This window comes from Etheostoma cragini, chromosome 2 (genome assembly GCF_013103735.1).
Source record: "Etheostoma cragini isolate CJK2018 chromosome 2, CSU_Ecrag_1.0, whole genome shotgun sequence".
NCBI classification, from domain to species: domain Eukaryota; kingdom Metazoa; phylum Chordata; class Actinopteri; order Perciformes; family Percidae; genus Etheostoma; species Etheostoma cragini.
In genome coordinates, this window is record NC_048408.1 from 5,814,819 (window position 1) to 5,836,260 (window position 21,442).

The window sequence follows — 21,442 nt, forward strand, 5'->3', positions numbered from 1 at the left end:
TAACGTCATACCAGCCCCTCACAAACCAGAACATTCAAATAATAAATTTGTTATGCTAACGATAGCTAGTTAACGTTACGTTAGCGGTCTTGATATAAACAAATTTTTATGGCACGCACAAGTTTTGTTAAACTTTTTTCACTCTGGAGAACTTATTCAGCAAGTGGACGAATGGAATACACAAACGCTAGCTAAATTAGCTTACGCTATGGTAGCTAGCCTGCTAACGCTGCGTTTCCAACAGCCAAGTTTACCAAATTAAAGGTCACTCCTCTTGCCCCCTACAACAAATCCCAACCAGCTGTACCGAGCACGAAAAACCAAAGTACATGCCATTACCTATTTCGGATAATGTTAGGCTTGTTTTTTTAAAGTCCATAAGTGTTTGCGAGGTGGCTTCAGGCCTAGCCTAGCCTAGCCGAGTGCTGCTGCTGCTGCGCTTCTGACACGATCCAAACCTCGGTCCGCAGCTCGGAGAGAGACAGAAGGGAGTTGAGACGAGACAACAAAACCATCTCGTCGTGCTCGGACAAACAACGTACAACTGCACAAACAAAGTGTCCACCCCAGGGCGACGGCACTCTTAAAGAAGAGGGAGAAAACACCCACCTATGCAATCGCCTGTCCCTTGCCTTGGCTTGTTGTGTGTTCACTTGTCTCGGCTCTTCCTCTCCTCTCTCTTCCTCTCCGCTGGGGGGGAAGAGGTTCGAGTGAGCAGAGAAGGAAACAGCATGGAATAGAAAGGAGGAGGGGGGGGGGGGGGGGTCGAGTTTGAAATAAAGGACAATATTAGGCTACTTTTCATAAGTCACAAACTCATTTTGTCTGACAGCTATTGTTAGTAGGCCACATCACAGGATAGTGACATTTATTAAAGGTTAGGCTTTTTGATTATTATTACTATTAATGTTGTTGTTGTTGTTGTTGTTAGATAAAATAAAATAAAATCGTAACATTTTATTTACCTTTCTATATCATAATTTTTTTTAAATTTGTTTATTAATCCCCACTGGGCACATTACAATTTACACTCTGTGTACACACTTTGTTAGTAATCAGGGTGAGTGGGCTGCCAGCTGGACGAGCGCCCTGAGCGGTGGGGGGGGGGGGGTACTGTGCCTTGCTCAAGGGCACCTGGCAGTGTCCAGGAGGTGAAGTGGCATCTCTCCAGCCACCAATCCACACTACGTACCTTTTTTGGTCCATATGGGGACTTGGATCAGTGACCCTCCGGTTCCCAACCCAACTCCAAATAATGGGGGGCAACAAAGATGATTTGCAGAGAAGCCTTCTCATTTCCCTGTTCATATAAGCCTAATTAATTAAGCCCATTCTTGTACATACGCATTCAGTAGCCTATAGTCTGTTTTTCTTTTTCAAATTAGGAAGAAAATCTCACTTTATTTTGGTTTCGCAAATGGAAATATTTTCTAAATTTAAAGATGCCATTTAGGATTAGAGTTCCGATATTGCCCTCATGTGGTCATGGTAGTGCTATTACACTACAGTGGCTATTGCCACTGAAGTAGTTGTACTAACAGTGGACCACGCTATTTTTGGAAACACATACTTAAGTACTTTTTTAGAAAACAATGCAGGTACATGTACTATACTTAGTATTAGTATTTCTATTTGATGTTATTTTTTGATACGTTATACTACTAGTTACATCTATAACATGTGATCAGCTTTTAATATCTTAACGATGGATCGGGCCTACGCCCAGCAGTATAGGCCTATATAAATTTAAAATAAGTAGGGCTGCAACTATACATTATTTTCATAATCAATTTATTTGCCACTTACCATAAATCAATTGGTGTATAAAATATCAGAAGCGACTGAAAAATGTCCCTGACTATTTTCCAAGGGCTAAGGGAAAAGTCTTCAAACTAAAACCGACAGTCCAACACCAAAACATAACTGGATTGGTAGCAAACCCTTACATTTGAGAAACTGGACCCCAAAAAAAGCTGGGCATATTGGTTGAAAAAATGGCTCAAACAATGTATCAATTATTAAAACAGGTGCTGGTTAATCTTTTGTGGCTTGGCTAATTGACTGATTGATCATTTGTTTCAGCTTTTAAAAAGAAATGAGCTCCACCTTGACCAGCTTTGATGTCAAATTGCTGCATGATGTCGCATGAATAATGACAATAATAATAAACCAAAATATAATAATATATTAATAAAACATTGTATGAGAAATACTAACCCCACACAAATGTGATAAGACGTACATGAGCAAGTTCCCTCTTAAATGTAAATCTGAATGCTGAATACTTTGGATGCAGTCACTAGTGCTCTGATATTGCATCTTTTATTTAAGAAATTTCAGAGTTGACTAAGTCAAGTGTGTGCAGGCCCTTGAAAAAGATGTTGTCACACATACTTTCATTTAACTCCAGTTGGTAACACACAGAGGATGATGAAACATCCTGTCAGCTTATCAGAAGTGAGAAGTGTGCCACAGCAAAACAGGGAAGGGTGGTTCTGGACAGAACCACAAAACACAAGGTCTTATTTGGAAATAAACCACCTAAATTTTCCTCTTTGGTGTAAGAAGCTTGGCTTCGTTAGAGGAAACAATGAGCCAACCACAAACAGATCAAGTCAACAGAAATGGAGATGTCTGAGTGCATTTATGACAATGATCCCTGTGAACAACAGCAAAAGGAACAACTCACTGTGGATACAACTGGAGAGAGTGATGGGGCGGAGGAGAGGACAGTGGATATTTATGAAAGCGCAGACATCTACAATTGTCACACAGCTAGAACACAGGGTGCAGTACAACAGCAGCCAGGCGAGTGTATGCTCACACACACATTTCTATTTTCCCTCTGCTGTTTGAACAACTATTGAAAATGCTTCTTTATGACATGTTCAACTCAGGCTGGGCTGTTACTGTGTGCCTGGTGCTGCTCTGTGTTCTCCTCCTGGCTGGCATTATAGGCATTGGACTCCACTGTAAGAAATTTACTACTTTTTTCTTTTCTTTCTAAGAAAACAAGATTTTTACTGCTAAACATCCATTCATTTACCAGCTTCAAGTCATCAACTGTTTGGATTTCCTGTGAAGAAGTCTCACTGTGTGAATGTACTCTCCCTTGCAGGCAGAATCAAACTGCAGACTCGCAGCAAGACCTGGGCTGGAATGAGTAACCAGACTTTAGTTGAATTCAGTGAGTGTAAACTTTTTTGGGACATTTTTCTTGCTTTTAAAACAACAGAACACATACAGGTATACAGTCCCACCCATCCCCCCCTCCACCACCCTATAACCAGATACTAAACATGTATCTTCCATTCGTCTAACTTATCCACCCATCTCCCCCCTATTCATTGTGATGCACAGGAATTTACTCTCAGTAAAGGACTGCAGCCGAGCAAAGGAAAAAAAAACATATTGATAAAAAAAATGTAAAAATAGAAAATTGTAGGGGGTACCATTTGGCTCATGATAGGTGGGGGTCCCAGGTTTTATGGATTTTTTTCAGGGATGGGGGGACACATATTAATGTTAAAAAAGCTCATAAAGTGATCATGCCATGGGATCTTTAATGCAATGAACATTTGCCACATTCACTTCCTGGCATGTCTACGTTTGCAGATCACTTCTGCAAAAATGGATGCACGTCATTCAATAACAGCTTTTACTACATTTCTTCCGGCCAAATGAGCTGGGAGGACAGCAGACGAGACTGCAAAAACAGAGGGGCAGATCTGGCCGTTGTAAACAACAAAGAAGAGCAGGTAAAAGAAAACCAGGTCCAGATATTATTGTTTTACTGTAAAACATTGTGTTTAGTTGGCTTGTAGTAAGATCCCTATTTTCTTCAAAACTCTGTTTATTAGAATTTCAAGTACACCAATTTTCAGTGCAATTGTGATTTGTGTATAGGACAAAAAATAAAATAAAAAAATGTATGTAATATATATGTATGTATATATATATTTTATTTTTTTATTTTATCTTTTGTCCTATACACAAATCACAATATATATATATATATACATATATATATACATATACATATATATAAATAAAATAAAATAAAAAAGGACAATGAAGCATGTATAAAAGTAAGCCAAGTCTAAGTATGTGCATGGCTACCTATATATGCATACATACATACATCCACACGCACAGACCTAAATACACGTATACATTCAATGCACTTATGCAAAAACATAACTTGGTCTTCATCGTTTCTTATAAACCAGGGATGATTACATCCCCATTTTAAGGTTAAGTAATGTCAATTTTGGGTACTGTTGCAGGCATTCATCAACTCCTTTAAGCGTATATTGTGGATTGGTCTGACTGACAGAGACAAAGAGGGCACATGGAACTGGGTAGATGGTTCTGTTCTGAGCAGCCCAATGTAAGACACTTTTTTCTTCTTCACTGCTATGCCATATCTTTTTGTAGACTAATTGTCATGTTCTGCAATAATTTGGCTGTTTTTGAACAGGTTTTGGGAATCAGGCCAGCCCAGTGTGATCTTTAACGGACAGAAGGAGGACTGTGTTAACACTTATTTTTTTAATAACATGTATGCCAGTTGGAATGATGAAAACTGTGCCAACTTGCAACAATGGATCTGTGAAAAACGGATTGACTTCTAACATCATTTGTCAATACACATTTGGTGAGCACCTTACTGCAGAAACAAACCTTGTTTTTAGGACAGTTTTTCCTTGTATGCTTTTGTGTGTGTGATGTCTCTTTGTCAAGTAGCAAACAAATACAGTCCAGTTGCCCTAAGTTTTGCACATACAGTATATGTATGACACAAAGCCAGACACCTTACTGGTATATTCGTATTGAGAGAAGTCAAATTTCCAGACGATGAAGCAACTTGAAGGAAGCCCTCATCAGTGAGCAGACACTCTCACACCTTTGGGAAGGAATGAGGACCCTGATCTCAGGGTCTTTGTTTATCCACCAGAAACCGCTCTAACAGGTCATTGTGGGCTGTGGGACCGTTAGATCTATTTGATATGCATGCTTTATGTTGTGTGCCATAGGAAAAAGGCTGGCAGACTGATATAGGGCCAGTGAGCAGAGGTATGTTGCTGTTAAAGATGAAGCTATGTGAATTTATGGCAATGTAAACTATTGATTAATTGAGCTTTAGTCTTTGCTTTTTTACTGAGTAAACCATAGTTGATTCTACAATAAAGGGCCACACTGGAAAATGAAAATCCCAACAAGGGCCAGATATTTTGTGTTTATTTCTTTGATGTAATTGAAAAAGATAATATCTTTGGCTGTATTATTGCATGTCTCATATAGTCTCCTTACTTACAGTTTGGTTGACAAAAATGTCAAAAAGAATGACAAATACTTTGGGAAAAGCGTCCAAAAAATGCAGAAAAAACCTGCAAAAATGCAGAAAAAAAACATCACAAGTTTGAAAAAAGCACCAAAAACGTTGTAGAAGGTGACAACAACTATGCAGGCTGAAATTTACTGTGAACCTAAATTCATATGGGGGCCGGATATGACCCGCGGACCTTTACTTCACGGTTGTGAATTAGAGCGGTTTGTGATGACCTGCAGAGGACAGCAGACAGCTCCACACAGCCCGCAGAGTACGGCACAAATGAGCACATGACAACAACAACTGGGATGATTATTTTTGCACACCAACCTTGTTCTCCCTGAATGAGTCTGCCAGTCCTGTATAAAGTACAGTAAAACTACAAGACTACATTTTCTGTTAATAATGTCCTATGTATATACTGTATACTGTACTGTACTAATTATTAGATGTAAAAGTAAAAATGATCCCATTTATTTATACTAATTTTTTGAGATTGGATGTTCACTTGTGTTGTGCTTCATGATAAACGCTACACATCCTATAGAGGGCACGTTAAAAGGGTATAATATGTCAGGTGGTTTTGTGTCCACATTGTGCAATACCATACTGTAGATTAGTCAGCACCGCCTGGCCAGAACTGGCACACTGTCCTCATGTTGCTCTAGATGGAGTCCAGAAGTCCCGAAAGGTGATTCTCTTGTCTTTAAATCTGTGATTAAAAAACAACAACAACAACAACAACAACATGGGACCCCTGCAAAGTAACTAGTAAATCTGGCTGAAGCTATAAATGAATATAGTGGAGTAAAGCATATAACATCCTTAATCGGTCTGTAAACAATTACAATACAAATGATACTACTGAACTATGTGCTATATTCACACAGTTTATTATGCATTTATTTACAAAAAAAAGTATTTGACAGGTTTAGATTTAGATTACAGTGAGACACCGAAAACCAAAGACAGGTATTCTGCACATCCATGAATATGTGAAGACTTCAAGAACATCACAGTCCACAACAATACAGTGTACCACAATTTAAGTTCTGTTACTAGATTACTGCCAAAAAAAAGTAAATTGATAATTGTAAATCATCTTTGTTGTCTTTTTTGTCGATACACTGATTCATAAAACGCATGAAGGCACATGGTAGCCGGTTGACACAATGCTCCCATGGAGGACTTTCTTCTTTGTTTTGACAATCTACACATTTGTAATCACAGTTATATTAGTTAGAACTTAGCATTAAGGGTATGACTGCAACCAAGAGAGGTAAGGCACTAGATGCTACAAGGTACTTAGTACAAGTTAAAAGTAGATGAGGTTGAAGGATAACATTCTAAAACCACACAGTACAAAACAAAGTGTCCAGGAAATAAAAAAAACTGAATATCACATCACTGTTACTTTTAGGGCTGGGTACCGAGGTCAATACTTTGTAGACACCGACCGAACTGCGTCTAAAGTATCGAGTATTGAAAAATGCCTCGTCATTCAATTCCAAATTGCAATACCTAATGGAGTAAATCTCATCAGCGTCAGTGAGCCAATCAGCCTGCACCATGCTTCTGGTCTCATCTAATAATGCTTGTGATTGGCTGTTACACGTCGTAGAGACACGCTGGAAAAACTCTACGTAACACAGACAAGGCTCACGTAGTAGGAGCAGAAAAATAAATAAAACGATTGGTGCCATAGTGTGTAATTTCTTTTTGGTAAAATGGATTTCATCAAATTGGTATCAAAACAGTATTGTTCAGGAACCGGCATAGAAGTCACGGTATTGGTATCTAAATGTTTTGAACAATACCCATCCCTAGTTACCGTTGAGGAAGTTTGCATCTTAAAGTTACATTTTAAACCTTTGCTGTCCAAAGAGGGTGTGTGTAAAAATCAGAGCTTGCAAAAACAGAATGAATGTGGTTTGTGTGTTCACGGGACCTTTTCAACTCCACTGTTTCTGTCCTCATTCCTAACCGCGGTCTGCCCGCTCTCAGCGTCGGGCATGTGGTTGTGGTGCAGAAACAAAATTGAGTCCAAACTTTCTGGTGGAATGTTGGCTCTCTTCCTGTACGCGGCTCCCGCTCCTTCCTGCACAAAGTCCTGCGCGGCGCTTCCTGCCACTGCCGGGGCAGCCAGGTAGGCCCGCGCCGCGGCGGCCAAGAGTGGGAACTGCACTGCCTTGGTCCTCCACCACTGCAGGGGCTCCACTCCCAGAGAAGCCCCCTTGTCAGCTCTGAAGACGGACATCTCCATGTCTATTGACTCCTCCACGGAGCTCTGCCTGCCCTTGGGAGCAGAGCTGAACAGGTCTCCCAGGAGGAACTCCATCCCGGAGAGTCCGCCCTGAGAGCCTGGATCCACAAACTCACAGTCATCAGCCTCTCCTGCGTCGCTCTCGTCATCATCATCGACATCTATGAGCTCTCTGAAGTTGATCGGATGGGATTCTTTGAGGCGCTTGCTCCGCCGTAGGAACTCGCTCTCGGACTCCGGTGAGCCGGGGGAAGGGCTTCTCTTGATCTGGCTTTGTGTCTTACCTTGACTCCACCTCCTGTCCTCCTTCACAATCCTGACAGCCTCTTGCTTCAGCCAATCGAAGGTGGCTGTCTGCTCCTTAAAGACAATAAACTGTTACTGGGGGGGATTTCTCTATAATTCCTGGCCAATGATGTTGTATGAATCAAGAATACATATTTCAAGACAAATTGGTAAGAAAGTGGCAGATATACAGTTAAAAAAGGCAGTGAGCCTACTAGGACACTGGTTTAGTGAAATGTGCAGTATCAGACTTGCATGTGGGTGGCTATGCTTTACAGTGGTATGTGCTATTTAGAGGGCGGGATAGCAAACATCAATGTTGAGGTACCAAGGTACCAAGAACTGAAAGCTGGAATTAAATGCCTGTTTAGATTCATAGTCTTGCTTACTTATTCTTTGATCAGATTATTAAAAAGGATTTTGCAGATTTTAGTCTGCACAATCTATATGAATAGTTCTTGTACAGCCTATTATGTTGAGACAACATTTAACAGTTTTTAGTGCTGTCAAACAATTAAAATATGGGGGGGAGGGGGATTGGCATCAGCTGTGTGCTTGGCCATCAAGTGGTTTTCAGACTGGACGTGCGGCGATAATAGCTAAATTCACAACGACGAAATACACAGATCACTTTGGTCTTGTCAATGGAACATTTGGCAACTTTTAAAAAGTAAACATTCCATTTGATTGTGCATTACCTATTTAATTCACACATACTAAATTACTACACAACATGCCTACATTACAGTATCTGCTGCTGTTGCAGGCGTGGCAACAGTAACTAAGACGGGCAGGTTTAACCATATAGTCAATGCATTATAACTTTCTGACTCACCTTGTCCTCCATGAAGCCCAGCCCATGGAACTGGGGGTCGAGGGAACATGCCACGCACAGAACCCTGTTGACGACAGGGTTTTCGTAACAGCTCGCCAAGTTGCGCCTCATCATCCTCTTCACTTCCTTCAGGGTGGATGACGAGTCGCCCGGCCGCGACATGAGGTGTCGGGACAGCAGGCCGGTGAGAATGGGTTTGACGAGGGACAGACGGGGGAACGCCTCCTTGGCGAGGGTTCGACACGCCACATCCAGGGGCTTGAGGACCAAACACAGCTCCTCCAGAACTTTCCATTCGGATCGCAACGCTGCGACGCTGGTTGAGGACGTGTTGGAGGTGGAGTTGGCGTGGCAGCTGCCAGACGAACTGGATTCTGAACCTGTGTCTTCTTTAGACGAGCCCTCGCCTTTAACCTCTTTTATCATATCACAGAAAAGGCTTTTATGCTTGATGAGCATGCTCAGTAGAGGGTACAGCTTGTTCCATGTTGGCCGGCTGTGGGCCCAGGACTTCAGCTCGGCCTGTTCTTGTTTGGTCAGGGTGTGCAACAGACTCTGGGCGTGGGGATACAAGCCTTTGTTGTGAGCAGGTGGCAGGAACAGGTTTGTGAGAATACTCTGAAAATGACTGAGGGTCTTGGAGATGACAGAGTGTGACATCACTTCCTCAATGCAGCCTTGCACAGCGCTGAAGAAACAGGGCACGGATGGTAGTCCTTCACTGGAATGGCTGGTGTGCTCCAAGCCTTGTGCTTCCTCTGGGGACACGGGGTCCTCCCTTTCAAGAAATGTTGTTGAGTTTGGGTGAGGAGCGCTTCCTCCAGCCTCTCCGCCTCTCTTGCTCTTTATTTGCCCTGGCCTCATCTTGTTTCTTCCCTCCCCTCCCAGCAAGACCAGGTTAGGCTGGGAGATTCCCCACTCTTGGGCCATCCCTTTCACTTGGGCCTCCACTGCTCGAAGGCTGCAGTCTTTACCCCCGCTCTTGGTCAGTCTTTGGGTCCCCAGAGCTAGGTTCTGAAAAGTAAAATGACAGTCTATGTAATGTGCCCAGAGGGTGACGTAGCGCTCAGCGCTGCCCTGCCAGCTGTGGAACCAAACATCCACGCTTAAAGTGACAAAGTGAGGGACTTCCCTACGGTAACCGAGAGAACGCCCACGTCTCCGGGACTCAAACCCGATGGGAGCCGTGTAGTCGGAGATCTCCTCGGTCTCGCTGTTTCCTAGTTTCCTTCGCAGCAGCTGGGCCAGACTCGCCTTGCCTCTGTTGTGATGTTCTCTCAGAAGGTTCTCCAGCTGCCGAGGCGAAGGCAGCTCCTTGTAGGAGGGCAGCAGGGTGTGAATCAGCTGTTTGAAGCCGTCTCCTTCTACCAGAGCCGGGGGCTGGAGATCCACGATAAGGAAGTTGGCGATGGCATTGGTCACATTGGGGGAAAACACCAGCGGGGGTGTACTGACCAGGCCGCTGTTAAGCATCACTGGCTGGGAGCGTTGTTGACCTTTTGTGAAAAGCAATAAAATCTTCAATCAGTAAATAAGATTGACATTTGTTTTAGAAGTTGTAGATCAATTTGGAATTACTCTAGATTCAATTCAGTTGTCCTTTATTGTCCCCTTGGGGAACTTTTCTTGGACTTTGGCGCCGACAACTTTTACTGCACTCACAATAAAGATCAGTTAATAGAAACAATAAGAGCCACAGAACACCGTGATATTGTTGCACAACCCATACGGCCTCAAGAAACATTGTTTAACATTTTAGCAAGATACCAGTTTACATGTTAAACCTGTACATTTGTTTGTTGGAAAAATACTTTTTAGAATCACATAACTATACCATAATAACTTCAGGTTGGTTAAAAGGAAAGTTTTGATTTCTAAACTAGGGACTTGTTTTCAGCCTTGCGAGTGGCGTGGCTTAGTTACACTCTCTACAGCAGGGTTGATCAGTCAGCCAGTTGGTCGCTACTAAACTACTGTATGGATTGCTAGGACATTTTTTAAAGACATTCATGGTCCCAAGAAGATGAATCCTGCTGGCTTTGGTTATTCCCAGATAAACCCTGCATCTACACGATGGATTGACCCTAAATTGTGTACGGACATCAATGGTTTCAATATGGTTTATCACAATGTCTTTGGTGATCCTCTGACCTTTCCTGTAGCATCATCAGCAGGCTGACGTTTTTGGTTTTTAATGACATGTCTTTACAACTAAAGAATAGATTGACATGGAATTTGGTACAAACATTCATGCCCCTATAATAACTTTGGTGATCCTCTGACTTTCCATGTAGTCCTTTCATCAAAAAAAAGGCAAAAAGGCTTGATACTTCAAAAACAAATGACATTCCCATCAGCTTCAGGTGTAGCTTTTAGTAGAGCTGTAACTATTCCAAATTTTGTTGTACAATTAATTGTCTCAGAAATAATTGTGATTAACAATATACACTACCGGTGAAAAGTTTGGGGTCACTCACAAATTTCCATTGGACTCCATTATAGACAGAATCCCAGCTGAGATCAGTGGCCTTGTTTTTTTTAACCAGGGCAGCAGTTTCCAGATTACATTATGTGCTTACATAATTGCAAAAGGGTTGTTTCATGTTTCCTTAGTTAGTTTTTGAAAATAATATCAGATTAGTAAACAAAATGTGCCTTTGGAACATTTGATGAATGGTTGCTGATAATGGGAAATGTAGATATTGCATTATAGATCAGCCACCCACCCAGATCAGCTGGTATCCTGTCTATAATGGAGTGGAATGGAAATTTGTAAGAGACCCCAAACTTTTGACCGGTAGTGTAGTTGTCTCTTTCAGTCAAATATAAAAATATTGATTACTTTTTAAAAAAAAAAGTTTTTCTGTGGCCTGGGTAATGTAGTAACACTGGTACACTGCCTATGAAGTAAACCACGCCTCTTTATTATCACAAAACATTTTTTTCTAACTGTATTCCCCCCCCCCCATTTACTTGTAAAGGGTCAAGTTCTGACAACTAACAATTAAATATAATATAAAAAATATATAACGCCACCAATAATCACTTGTAATAATTGTTAAAGGCCTAAGTAATAGTTACCTATTGTCGGAAGGCTCCGGTCCTTGTTGCCGTCACGTGTTCTGATGTGGTGCTTGTTGGTCAGGTGGATTTGGAGATCTGCTGCTCCCCCCCCACAGCTGATATGTTCCCCACACAGCTTACACACTACAGCGCTCCGGTCCAGTGGCCGACCGGTAGGGTCCGGCTCGAACCCAAAAAAGTACCATGGGCTGTTCTCTGTGACGTTAGGGTTACTCAGAAGTCTCTCAGTCCCGGGCATAAAATCATACTTTTCCAATGAATGAGAGCCCGGGGACGGTAAGGAGATCAGGGAGGAGGAGGGGGGAAACGCAGAGACAGCCATCACGCCCGAATCACTAACGACGTCTGGGTTGGACACTGTCGTCACGTCACTGATGACAAGCATGGGGCTCTGTGATTGGCTGTTGTCTGACCAAAGAGAGGAGCTGCTGGGCTCTGGGAGGGTGACCAATTGGATGTCTTGCAGAAGACGCAGGACTGTCTCTTTGTCTCCAACTTCACATTTCACATTGTCACCTGTCACCCCCATCAAAAATATTTAAAAATGCAGAGAAATGTGAACCCATTTTAGCAAGCTACATTTTCAGGTTTAAGACTTTCAAAAAGTTCAATTTAAGTCTAGGGCTGCACAATATTTTTTTTGTCACGTCATCGCAACATAAACTGAAGCAATAAACACATTGTGAAAGACATTTAGAGATTTCTTTGTGTTGGTTGACAGAAAATATCAGTTGAAAACTGCACTTTAGAATGTAACTTTCATTCTCTTTTTAGTGATGCCTTTTATATTTAATTCAATTTGTCCTACAAAATAATGTTGGAAATTATTTCCTTTCATTTATTTTTAAATTCAACAAACAATTTGTTGTATTATAGCAGAGAACTGAAAGCAGCAGAAATGCAGCACTGTGTAGACTTAAAAATCTATCGCAAGTCATATTGTTATTGCAATAATCAACAACGTTATCACATAGAGACAGAGCGCATCGCGTCGTACTCTAAAAGCCAAGCCCACCGGGAGGGGGGAACAACTCTCGGCTCTCCGCTGAAGTGTTTTGTGGGAAGGTGCCTCCTTGTCAATTTCATCCGCTAGCAACAAACAGAATAATGCCTAAAAGCTGCTGTGTGACGATATTCACTACCAACAATGAAAAGAACCCACAACTTAAGTTTCTATAAGTGGCCGACCAAATTGACCAAATTGAGCTTTTATGAAGACAAACGTTGATGCAGACGTGAGGAATCAGCAGAGAGAATAGGAAGACTGTTGCAACCTGACACTAAGCAAACGTTATGTTCGAAGTTACATTTTCTGCAAGCATTTTGTTAACAAATATCCAAATGGCAGTTTAAGCTTAACCATACGTCTGAAAGTTAAGCTAACACATGCAGGATCCCAGTCTTCTTATTCTCCCTGCTGATTCCTCACGTCTATATCCATTTTTGTGTTCATAAAAGCGCAGTTTTTCCAGGTCTGCACCTTATTAAAACATACTTTATGGGTTATTTACATTGTTTGGTTGTGAAAATCACCACAGCGCAGCTTTTAAGCCTTTTTCTGTTGTTTGCTAGCAGACGAAGTTGACAGGAAGGAACCTCCCTCCAATACAAGTCAATGGACAGCGGAGTTCTTTTCCCCTACGGCGGGGGGGGGAATTAAATGTGCACTGTCTCTGCATCGCATATTTTCCTACTATGGTGCAGCCCTATTTAGGTCTACTGTCAGTTGAAAATAAACGTGGAAGTGAACAAACTAATATAGATCTGCAAGTCTGCTTCTACATGTCATTCCATACTTCCATGTGTGAACTCACCCATCCCCAGACCCAGCAGGGTAGCATAGTCCTTGCCGATCCAGACCCTGAGCTCTGTTCCTTCTGTGATGGGCTGGGAAACCCTGTAGTAGATGTGGCGGTAGAACTGGAAAATGACCAGGTTGTGTTCATCCTCACTGCTGGTATATGTTACATACCTGAAACATAGAGCGAACATGTACAGTTTTAGTAGGAGCCAATCTCAGTCAGACAAACCCTCTGATTGATTGTGTTATATATATATTAAAAAATAAATAAATAAAAAGAAGGGAGAAAGGAAACTATACTTTGAGAAAGAAACTTGAATCAGTATGAACTGCCCACCTCATCCAGTTAGATTTGCTTTCATCGGAAGCATCGACGTAGACAAAAGCAGCATCATCCCTGATCTGGAGATGGGAGCAATGTGTATGTCAACTCTTAATTGTTATGACCAATTCTATATGGAATTCCTGCTAGTTACCAAAACAAGTCACAAATTACATCCTTGTTTAAAAGTAGGGCTGCAACTGACGATTATTTTCCATGTTGATTAATCTGTCAATCCGCCCAACATCATGTTTTTAAATGTCTTGTTCTGTCCACAACTCCAAGATATTCTGTTTACTTTCATAGAGGAGTGAAGAAAAAAGAAAGCAGCAATCAGAAAACTTTAAAAACATTTTCTCACAAAAAAATGACCCAAATTGCCAAAATATTATTTGATTCATTTAATAGTTGACAACTAATCAATTCATCTTTGCAGCTCTAATTATTTTAAATGTGATTGTAGCACGAAAAGAATAATTTTCTTTTGCTATAACTTGATTTTAAACTACCTCTTTACGTCTACTCCAACCTGTCTACTTACAGCCCAGGCATATTTGAGGTTGCTCGGCATTTGTCCTCTGCACACTTCTCCTAGAAATGGCCCAAACATGACGCCCTTCTGAAGGTGACACTTGGCGTACACTTTCATCTCTCCCATCTGGTCTTCACAAGAAGATCCAGGACCAGGCATCCCAGAGCCAATGTCCCCGCACAAGCACAGGCAGGAGGGAAGGGACAGCACTGCCCGGGAGGGGCCGCCATGGAGCCATGGCTCCCCCGGCGGCAGCACAGCGTCTGGGACGTAGTTCTGGTTCGAAGAATTCTGGAGAAATGGAAAATCCTCAAGGAATTCTTCATGGTTTACCTCCAAACCTGCAGAGGTGGAAAAATAGAAAAATGATTAGTCAAACATGGACTTAAAGTCAGATAGCGTGACTGTCACTCCAGAGGAGGACTTCATTTTCATTGAGCATGTATACTGTTCTTTTGTTGTTTTGGGTAAATAAATAAATAGATGACTTAACACAGGAAATAGAGAAAAGTCCTTTGGAGGATGCTATAGCATTAGAATGTGATAAAAATACTAGACAGATCACATTGATGTGTGCATTTTGGTTATGTATAGCAAGAACAGAAGCTTTGAGTTTGTTTTGATTCATTTTATTTTATTTTGCCAACCACCATCACGTTCAAACATTCAGACTTTTTGTAGACATTTATCTCAACACTTCACCCTGATATTACTAAGATAATGAATCAACTGCAGCACTGGTGCAGTCAGAGTGTGTGTGCTTGAGTAAACTTCTGTCAATGGTGCCCACTTGTCTGGTGGCAGACCTGCTGGGCCAGCTGAATCGCTCTTTTGCATTAACCTATGCAGTTTACGGCCCATGAGGCATGGCGTCTGGCGACTTTGGAGGGAGCTTTTAGACCTGTTGTAAAAAAATATATATATTTAAGTTGTTTCAGTAAATGTAATGGGATAAATAAAAATAAATAAATAGCAAAGAGCAGGTGAATATACTTCATCCAACCTGTGCACGCTGAAAGGAATTGTTTCTCTTGCCTCCAGTCTCGGGTCCCACAGTAGGTGAAAGGGTGTTCTTCGGATGCAGTGATTGGTATAGATGACCGATGTCCCGGCTTCTTTACAAATGCGGGCCAGCATTGAGCCCAGATAATTGACTCCGAGGGGTGTGTGGCTGTACCACATGTCATCTGTAAGATCCTTCTTGGGCTGAACGTAAAGGGCGGTTGCGTTGCATGGGAGCTTGCTTAGGTACTTCAAAAGAGAATTAATGGGACAGAATGCACTGCCTGGCTTCTCAAACATAGAGCATCGGTCCTTCCCATTGGGAATCTTAGTTTTGTCACCAAAGGCTAAAGCACAGCATCTCCGACCTCTCTCGTCTTTTTGGATTACAAATGAATCTGGCTTTAGATTCCTGTTGGCCTGCTTCCCTCTGCGCCCAAAATGTACCTGAACATCAAACCAGACTTTGTTCAGAAGTCCCCTCGGAGTGCCGGTGTCCATCGCACGGGAGTTTTTGAGGATGCGGATATCACTAGAAGACAGTGCCTGGTGGTGGGATCTTAAGTTTCGACCGCACTTCCGAATTCTCTTGAGCACTCCCAGGAACACCTTGTTGGCCGAGGTGAACTCAGCATCTCTTATTAAGCATATGGGGCGGCTGACAGGAGGCTCTTTGAGGTAACGGTTTAGACCGGCTCTCAGCGCAATGTAACTGGCAATCCCATACAGATCTCCTTTGCTGTTTCGTACCGATCTGTAAAAGTGTCTCAGCACCCCGTTCAGCTCACTCTTCTCCACTGTAGTCAGGTCCACCTGGAGCCCCTGGGCCTCTCCCCAGCCAGTGAAGCAATTCACAGCCAGGGTCGTCTGCTTCTTGGTAAGCCTACTTATTTCGTTCCCGCTGTCTTCAAGTTCTTTCAGTTCCAAGTCTGAAACCATTGCATGTCTAGAAGTGCCAGTAGTATTTACCTCATACTCTTCTTCTTCTTGTGATTCATACTCTTCTTTCAGGAGGATCTCCTCTTTATTTTTTATATCAGGCTCAAACACATGCAGTTTATCACGGGAATCCTTCAGGTCTGCATTCATAATGTTAGCTGTTAGCTCCATCAGCTGTCAAGGTAATTGCTAAGTATTCAATGGTAAAAAGAGACGGATAATAGGTAGGATTTGGCCATGTAAACAAAGCGGAGGGATACCGCTCACGTAGTCGGGTTTCTGTGCCATACGGCGGCAGTTATCAGATTGTATTGAAGAGACGAAAGGGGATTTTAAATGCTAAAGATGGCGGCTATGACTGGCCAATCACTGCACCCACCGCAGAACGGTTATTTCTAACGACGTGTTATGACAGCGGGACAATAACAACATATCGCTTACCAAATGACATTTTAAATAATAAAATATTCAAAAATGTCCCCCTCAGCGCATTACAATCATGGATGTACTATGGGTTACTTGAATGACTGTTTGGTGACACCATGGCAACAACAAAGGTACGAGACAGCCGTAAACAGCCTTCTAGCACCGGGGTCGTATTCCGTCTGCGCATGCGTAAAATCATATTTAGGCAGTTACATAGTTGTTTGTGTGTAATACCGCAATTAACAAGGCAAAAATGAACACCAGGGTCCCGAAACGAGACATGGAAAGTGCATTATGTATGAAATAACCCTACATTAGATAACTCCGTTAAAAGAAACAGATTCTAATTGACTTAGAAAACTTGCTGGTAGGTGTTGTTATTTTGCACTCTTTGAATGTGTGATGGCCTACAATCTCAATGCATTGTCGGTATTAAATGTTGCATGTATAGATGTAGCAGTACATACACTCACATCAGTCTGTCCGCCTATTCTGCTAAAAGTGTAACAACAAATACCATATTAGGAGGTCTGTTCTCACACGTGGGTGTAGAACAGTGTGCATATACATGTATAGTAATGGGATACAAGAACAGCAGTTTTAGGTTTAGGGCCTATTTTTTCACCTTTAACTGTTCCCTTTTAAATGCAACTTTATAAAACCCATAATGTGCCCCACTGCAATTGTATTTGTGTCGGATTTAAAGGAAAGGATGTCAGTAACGTTAGCAGTGGTAAAGACGGCCAATGCACCAAGACTCAAATTTGATGTCCTCTTATAACCAATTCTCGCATTGAAAGCGCTGAATTTTGTGGAAAAATCACCTTGAGCCTCAAACAAAGCTCCAGCGGTCGGGGCAGAAGTGTTGTCGAAAAAATCCGCACGATGTCGACGTTTCAGGTGACTTCTTAAATTCGTGGTATTCCCACCTTTTGCAAGTACTATTTTTCGGCATAGACGACAAACGGCCTCGCCAGAGTTCAAAGGCTGGCCCTTTTCATCTGCTTTCAAGCCGAAATACATCCACACGATGGACTTGCTCCTTGGTTTACAGATAAGATCCATGTTTCTGGGGCCCTTCTCTGCTTCTTTTGCAGGCTCAGGCTGTTCGCTCCGCTGGCTGGCGGCAGCACGGCCGCAAGAGTTACACGGGATAGACGGGACATGGCTTTCGAAATCACATCCTTTTTGATGCGCTATTTTAAAAGTAGCGTTAATGTATGTTTATGACGGTGAGAATTCAACAATTCAGAACACCATGGCTATCACATGATTGGGAGCCTATTTAAATAATGTGCTTATACAATAGAAAAATACTAAACCTTCGTATTCTATTTTCCGAATGCAATCTAAAACCTCAATCCTGACCCTGTAAGAAAAAGTCCAAACACTTGCAGTGGCTTTTATAACGAATAAAAAGCATATGATGACAGCCATTGAATTGATGCTGCCTCTTCTACCTGCTCTATTTCTTTGCTTCCTACGTCTTTAGTTGTGGCCCAACGTCACCATACTGCGACGGGTAAGGGTTGCCAGGTCCTGTTTTAATAAACATGCACAATCTCCAGAAGCGACTCTCTCTTTGGTCATCAAATTAAAAAGCACACTTGTTTTGCCGGGGCCCTTTGACAAGATCTAATTTAAATATATGTATAATGTTAGTTGATATCGTCCTTGCATGCAGCAAATTTAAACATAAAATTAATGAATTTAATAAAAATACCATTTACTGAGAAACAGCCAATATGGGACATATGTAGCTATATTTTCTATGGTGTTCTCATCTGTATATATTTTCTTTTTTTCACCTATGTGGTTTTAATAAGGGTATTTATAGTGTACATATTACTAATATTACTATCATTCTATTTCTTATACTTTTTGTATATCTTTCCTATGTCTTATGTGCATTTGTCTTATTCTGATGTGTGATCTTTTTTTGAACTGCTGTAACATGGGAATTTCCCCAGTGTGGGATTAATGAAGTCTATCTTATCTGGTTTCTGTGCTTTTGGCCAAAAATGTAATGAACTGCCATGTTTGGAAAAGGTCCACACCTTCCGGTTTCTCGGCGTCCTTGTCTCCTGGACAGCGGTAATCAAGAAGGTTAACAGCGACTACACATCCTGAGGGTCCTCAGGAAGCACAACCTGGACTTCAACCTGCTGCTGACCTTCCACCGCTCATCCACTGAGAGCCTGTTGACATGCTGTATCACAGTATGGTACGGCAGCTGCACCGTGGCAGACAGGGAGAGAGTAGTAAAGGGAGCACAGAAGATCATTGGCTGCCCTCTCCCCTCCCTGATGGATATTTACCCCCCCCCCGCTGCCTCAGCAGAGCAGAAAACATCACCAAGGACAGCTCCCACCCTGGCGTTGATCTCTTTTTACCTGTTGCCCTTAGGGAGGCGCTACATCAGATCAAGGAATCAAGAAATACTTTATTGATCCCCGAAGGGCAACTCTGTGTCACAGTAGCACCACGAAGCACTGCAACAGGCAGCCTGCACGTTAGCGCATGCGCACACTACGCACTGACTTCACAGTCTAACCCCCCAACCCCCAGATTTTACATTTAATACTATTGATAATACTGTGCAATTTCACCAACGTGCACTATTTGTACACTGTGCAATACCATCAACACTAGATATCACACTATTTAAAACCACTTTTTTATTTCTATAAATTTATAGCATCTTAGAACTGTGCACCCTAACACCCACTGGAAAATGAGTTGCTTTTAATGTTGTACATGTGTATAATGAAAGAAAATAAAAGGCATTCTATAATCTTTGTTTGCTTTGCACAATGTACAAATGAAGTGAGGAATCATGCTCAGGAACCTCCTAGCAAGTTAATCTGTGTAGGTCTTTTAATTGAATTGCACCTCTATGTATATAGAGGTATACATGGGTTTAAAGGGCAGCTCATTTAATTTCCAAATAATGTGAGATAGAGGTGTTAGACTTATTTTATTTATATATGCCATTGTAATATTATCCTGTCTTGATTTGTAAAGATCAAAAGATCATTTGTTTTATGCCCTGACACAACAGTCATTCACATTTTCAAATTCCTCTGGAAAAACATAGGCTAAATGGTATCAAGCGTGGTATCACCGCCATATTCTTTTGGCATGTAGCCTCCTACACTAAAGGCATACCAAATTTTAAAAATGTAATTAAAATGTAGTAACTTATTTTACCAGTCAACTGAACAAAAACTAAACTTAAAACACTAACAAAAAAGAAGAGCCAGATGGCAGAAGGGTAAGTGCTTGAGTTTCCATGGTTAGTTAAGAATGTAATACAATTCAATGTTATTGACATAATGTGCAGGCACATATAGTATGTAACAAAATGTATACTAGGTTTCATGTTTACTATGCAAACCAATGATGCTGTTTGTGTAATATTGTAATTATGGGTGCATTCGACTGAATTAGAATGCAGTAGCTTGAGAAACTTTACACACCCAGGCCAAAGTTGCTAAAAAAAAAGGAATAAATATCTCTTGGAAATTGATCTTAATGCCTTGATTCAAAAATTTAGGAAAATCCAATCTTTTAAGGACAAACATTTTCTTTGTAAATGAATAATGTATTGTAAATAAATAAATGTTCTTCCTTAAAATACAAGGGGCATAAGTATACACATCCCAATGGTAAATTCCCATAGAAGCAGGCAGATCCTTTATTTTTAAAGGCCAGTTATTTCATAGCCCCAGGATACTATGGATCCTGATAAAGTGCCCTTGGCCTTTGGAATTGAAATAAGCCCCCCCCCCATGAAATAACTGGCCTTTGAAAATAAAAGATCTGCCTGCTTCTATGGGAATTTAACATATAGGTGTGTATACTTATGCCCCCTGTATTTTAAGGAAGAGTATTAATTTACAATGCATTATTCATTCATAAAGAAAATTAGTGTCATTAAAAGGTTTTTAATTAAGGCATTAATATCAATTTCCGTAAGATGCTTTTTTATTCCTCTTTTTAATCAACTTTAGCATGGGTGTGTAAAGTTTCTCAAGCCACAGTATATTTAAAGGCTAGTAACTAAACTGCTATAGTGATCCCACGTAACCTTTTTCTTCTCCTTGGTGAAGTATTATACTGGAATTGAAGGTTAGATGTGTCGACATTTAGCAGGTTTTTTTGGAAACATTTAAAAAAGGTTTTGAAAAGTTTCCTCACCGGCAAAACGCCACCTCATCCTGGAGGACGGAAGCGTTGTCCTTTTCCCGGGCAGATCGCTCCATAGATGTATGTGTTTATGATGCCTGCGAATATGTCCTGCCATATTTGTCGTGTTGCCAGAGGGGGCGTATGGCACCCGCGTGTAGCATAGCCTACAAACGGTATGCTTTTTGTCAACGACGCGTTCATCGTTTACATAAATCACAGGGAAGGCAAAATGTTGCCACACCGCTGACCTCAGGGAAGCAGGAGGATTTTCCAGTTCTATTAGTGTTTTTCCGCCATCTATAACTCCAGCAGTGGCCATGGTGTGTATGAAACTGCAGCCGCAGGCTACAATATTTCACTCTGAACTATAGCCTACTGGAGTAGCTAGAAGTAATAAGTAAAGTAAAAGTAACGTCACCTCACAACTGTA

The 21,442-nt window shown here is 41.5% G+C and overlaps 3 protein-coding genes across 5 annotated transcripts in view; 1 reads left to right on the forward strand and 2 right to left on the reverse strand.

Moving 5' to 3' along the window:
* Positions 1–677, reverse strand: part of ctnnd1 (catenin (cadherin-associated protein), delta 1) — a 29,459-nt gene extending 28,782 nt beyond the window's left edge. The window contains exon 1 of the mRNA XM_034888073.1: positions 610–677. The gene's annotated coding sequence lies outside the window, so the exon portion shown is untranslated. The remainder of the gene's footprint in view (positions 1–609) is intronic.
* Positions 678–2,466: 1,789 nt separating this feature from the next.
* LOC117954338 (C-type lectin domain family 4 member E-like) lies at positions 2,467–5,377 on the forward strand. Its single transcript, XM_034888058.1, has 6 exons — positions 2,467–2,808; positions 2,898–2,972; positions 3,119–3,187; positions 3,616–3,758; positions 4,287–4,390; positions 4,481–5,377. Exons 1-6 carry the CDS (start codon positions 2,625–2,627, stop codon positions 4,632–4,634), a joined length of 729 nt encoding a protein of 242 aa, XP_034743949.1. The 5' UTR covers positions 2,467–2,624; the 3' UTR covers positions 4,635–5,377.
* Positions 5,378–7,057: 1,680 nt separating this feature from the next.
* Positions 7,058–21,384, reverse strand: LOC117954751. 3 transcript variants are annotated; one of them, XM_034888737.1, is made up of 8 exons: positions 15,458–17,607; positions 15,261–15,355; positions 14,464–14,795; positions 13,938–14,002; positions 13,614–13,771; positions 11,797–12,315; positions 8,716–10,211; positions 7,058–7,949 (listed from the first exon to the last, which is right to left on the reverse strand). In XM_034888737.1, exons 1-8 carry the CDS (start codon positions 16,564–16,566, stop codon positions 7,272–7,274), a joined length of 4,452 nt encoding a protein of 1,483 aa, XP_034744628.1. In that variant the 5' UTR covers positions 16,567–17,607; the 3' UTR covers positions 7,058–7,271. The 3 variants fall into 3 exon arrangements, with proteins under 3 accessions (XP_034744628.1, XP_034744620.1, XP_034744636.1); XM_034888729.1 differs by having other exon boundaries at positions 7,058–7,955; positions 15,458–17,606; XM_034888745.1 differs by lacking the exons at positions 15,261–15,355; positions 15,458–17,607 and adding an exon at positions 21,022–21,384 and having other exon boundaries at positions 7,058–7,955.
* Between the last annotated feature and the right edge of the window lie 58 nt (positions 21,385–21,442).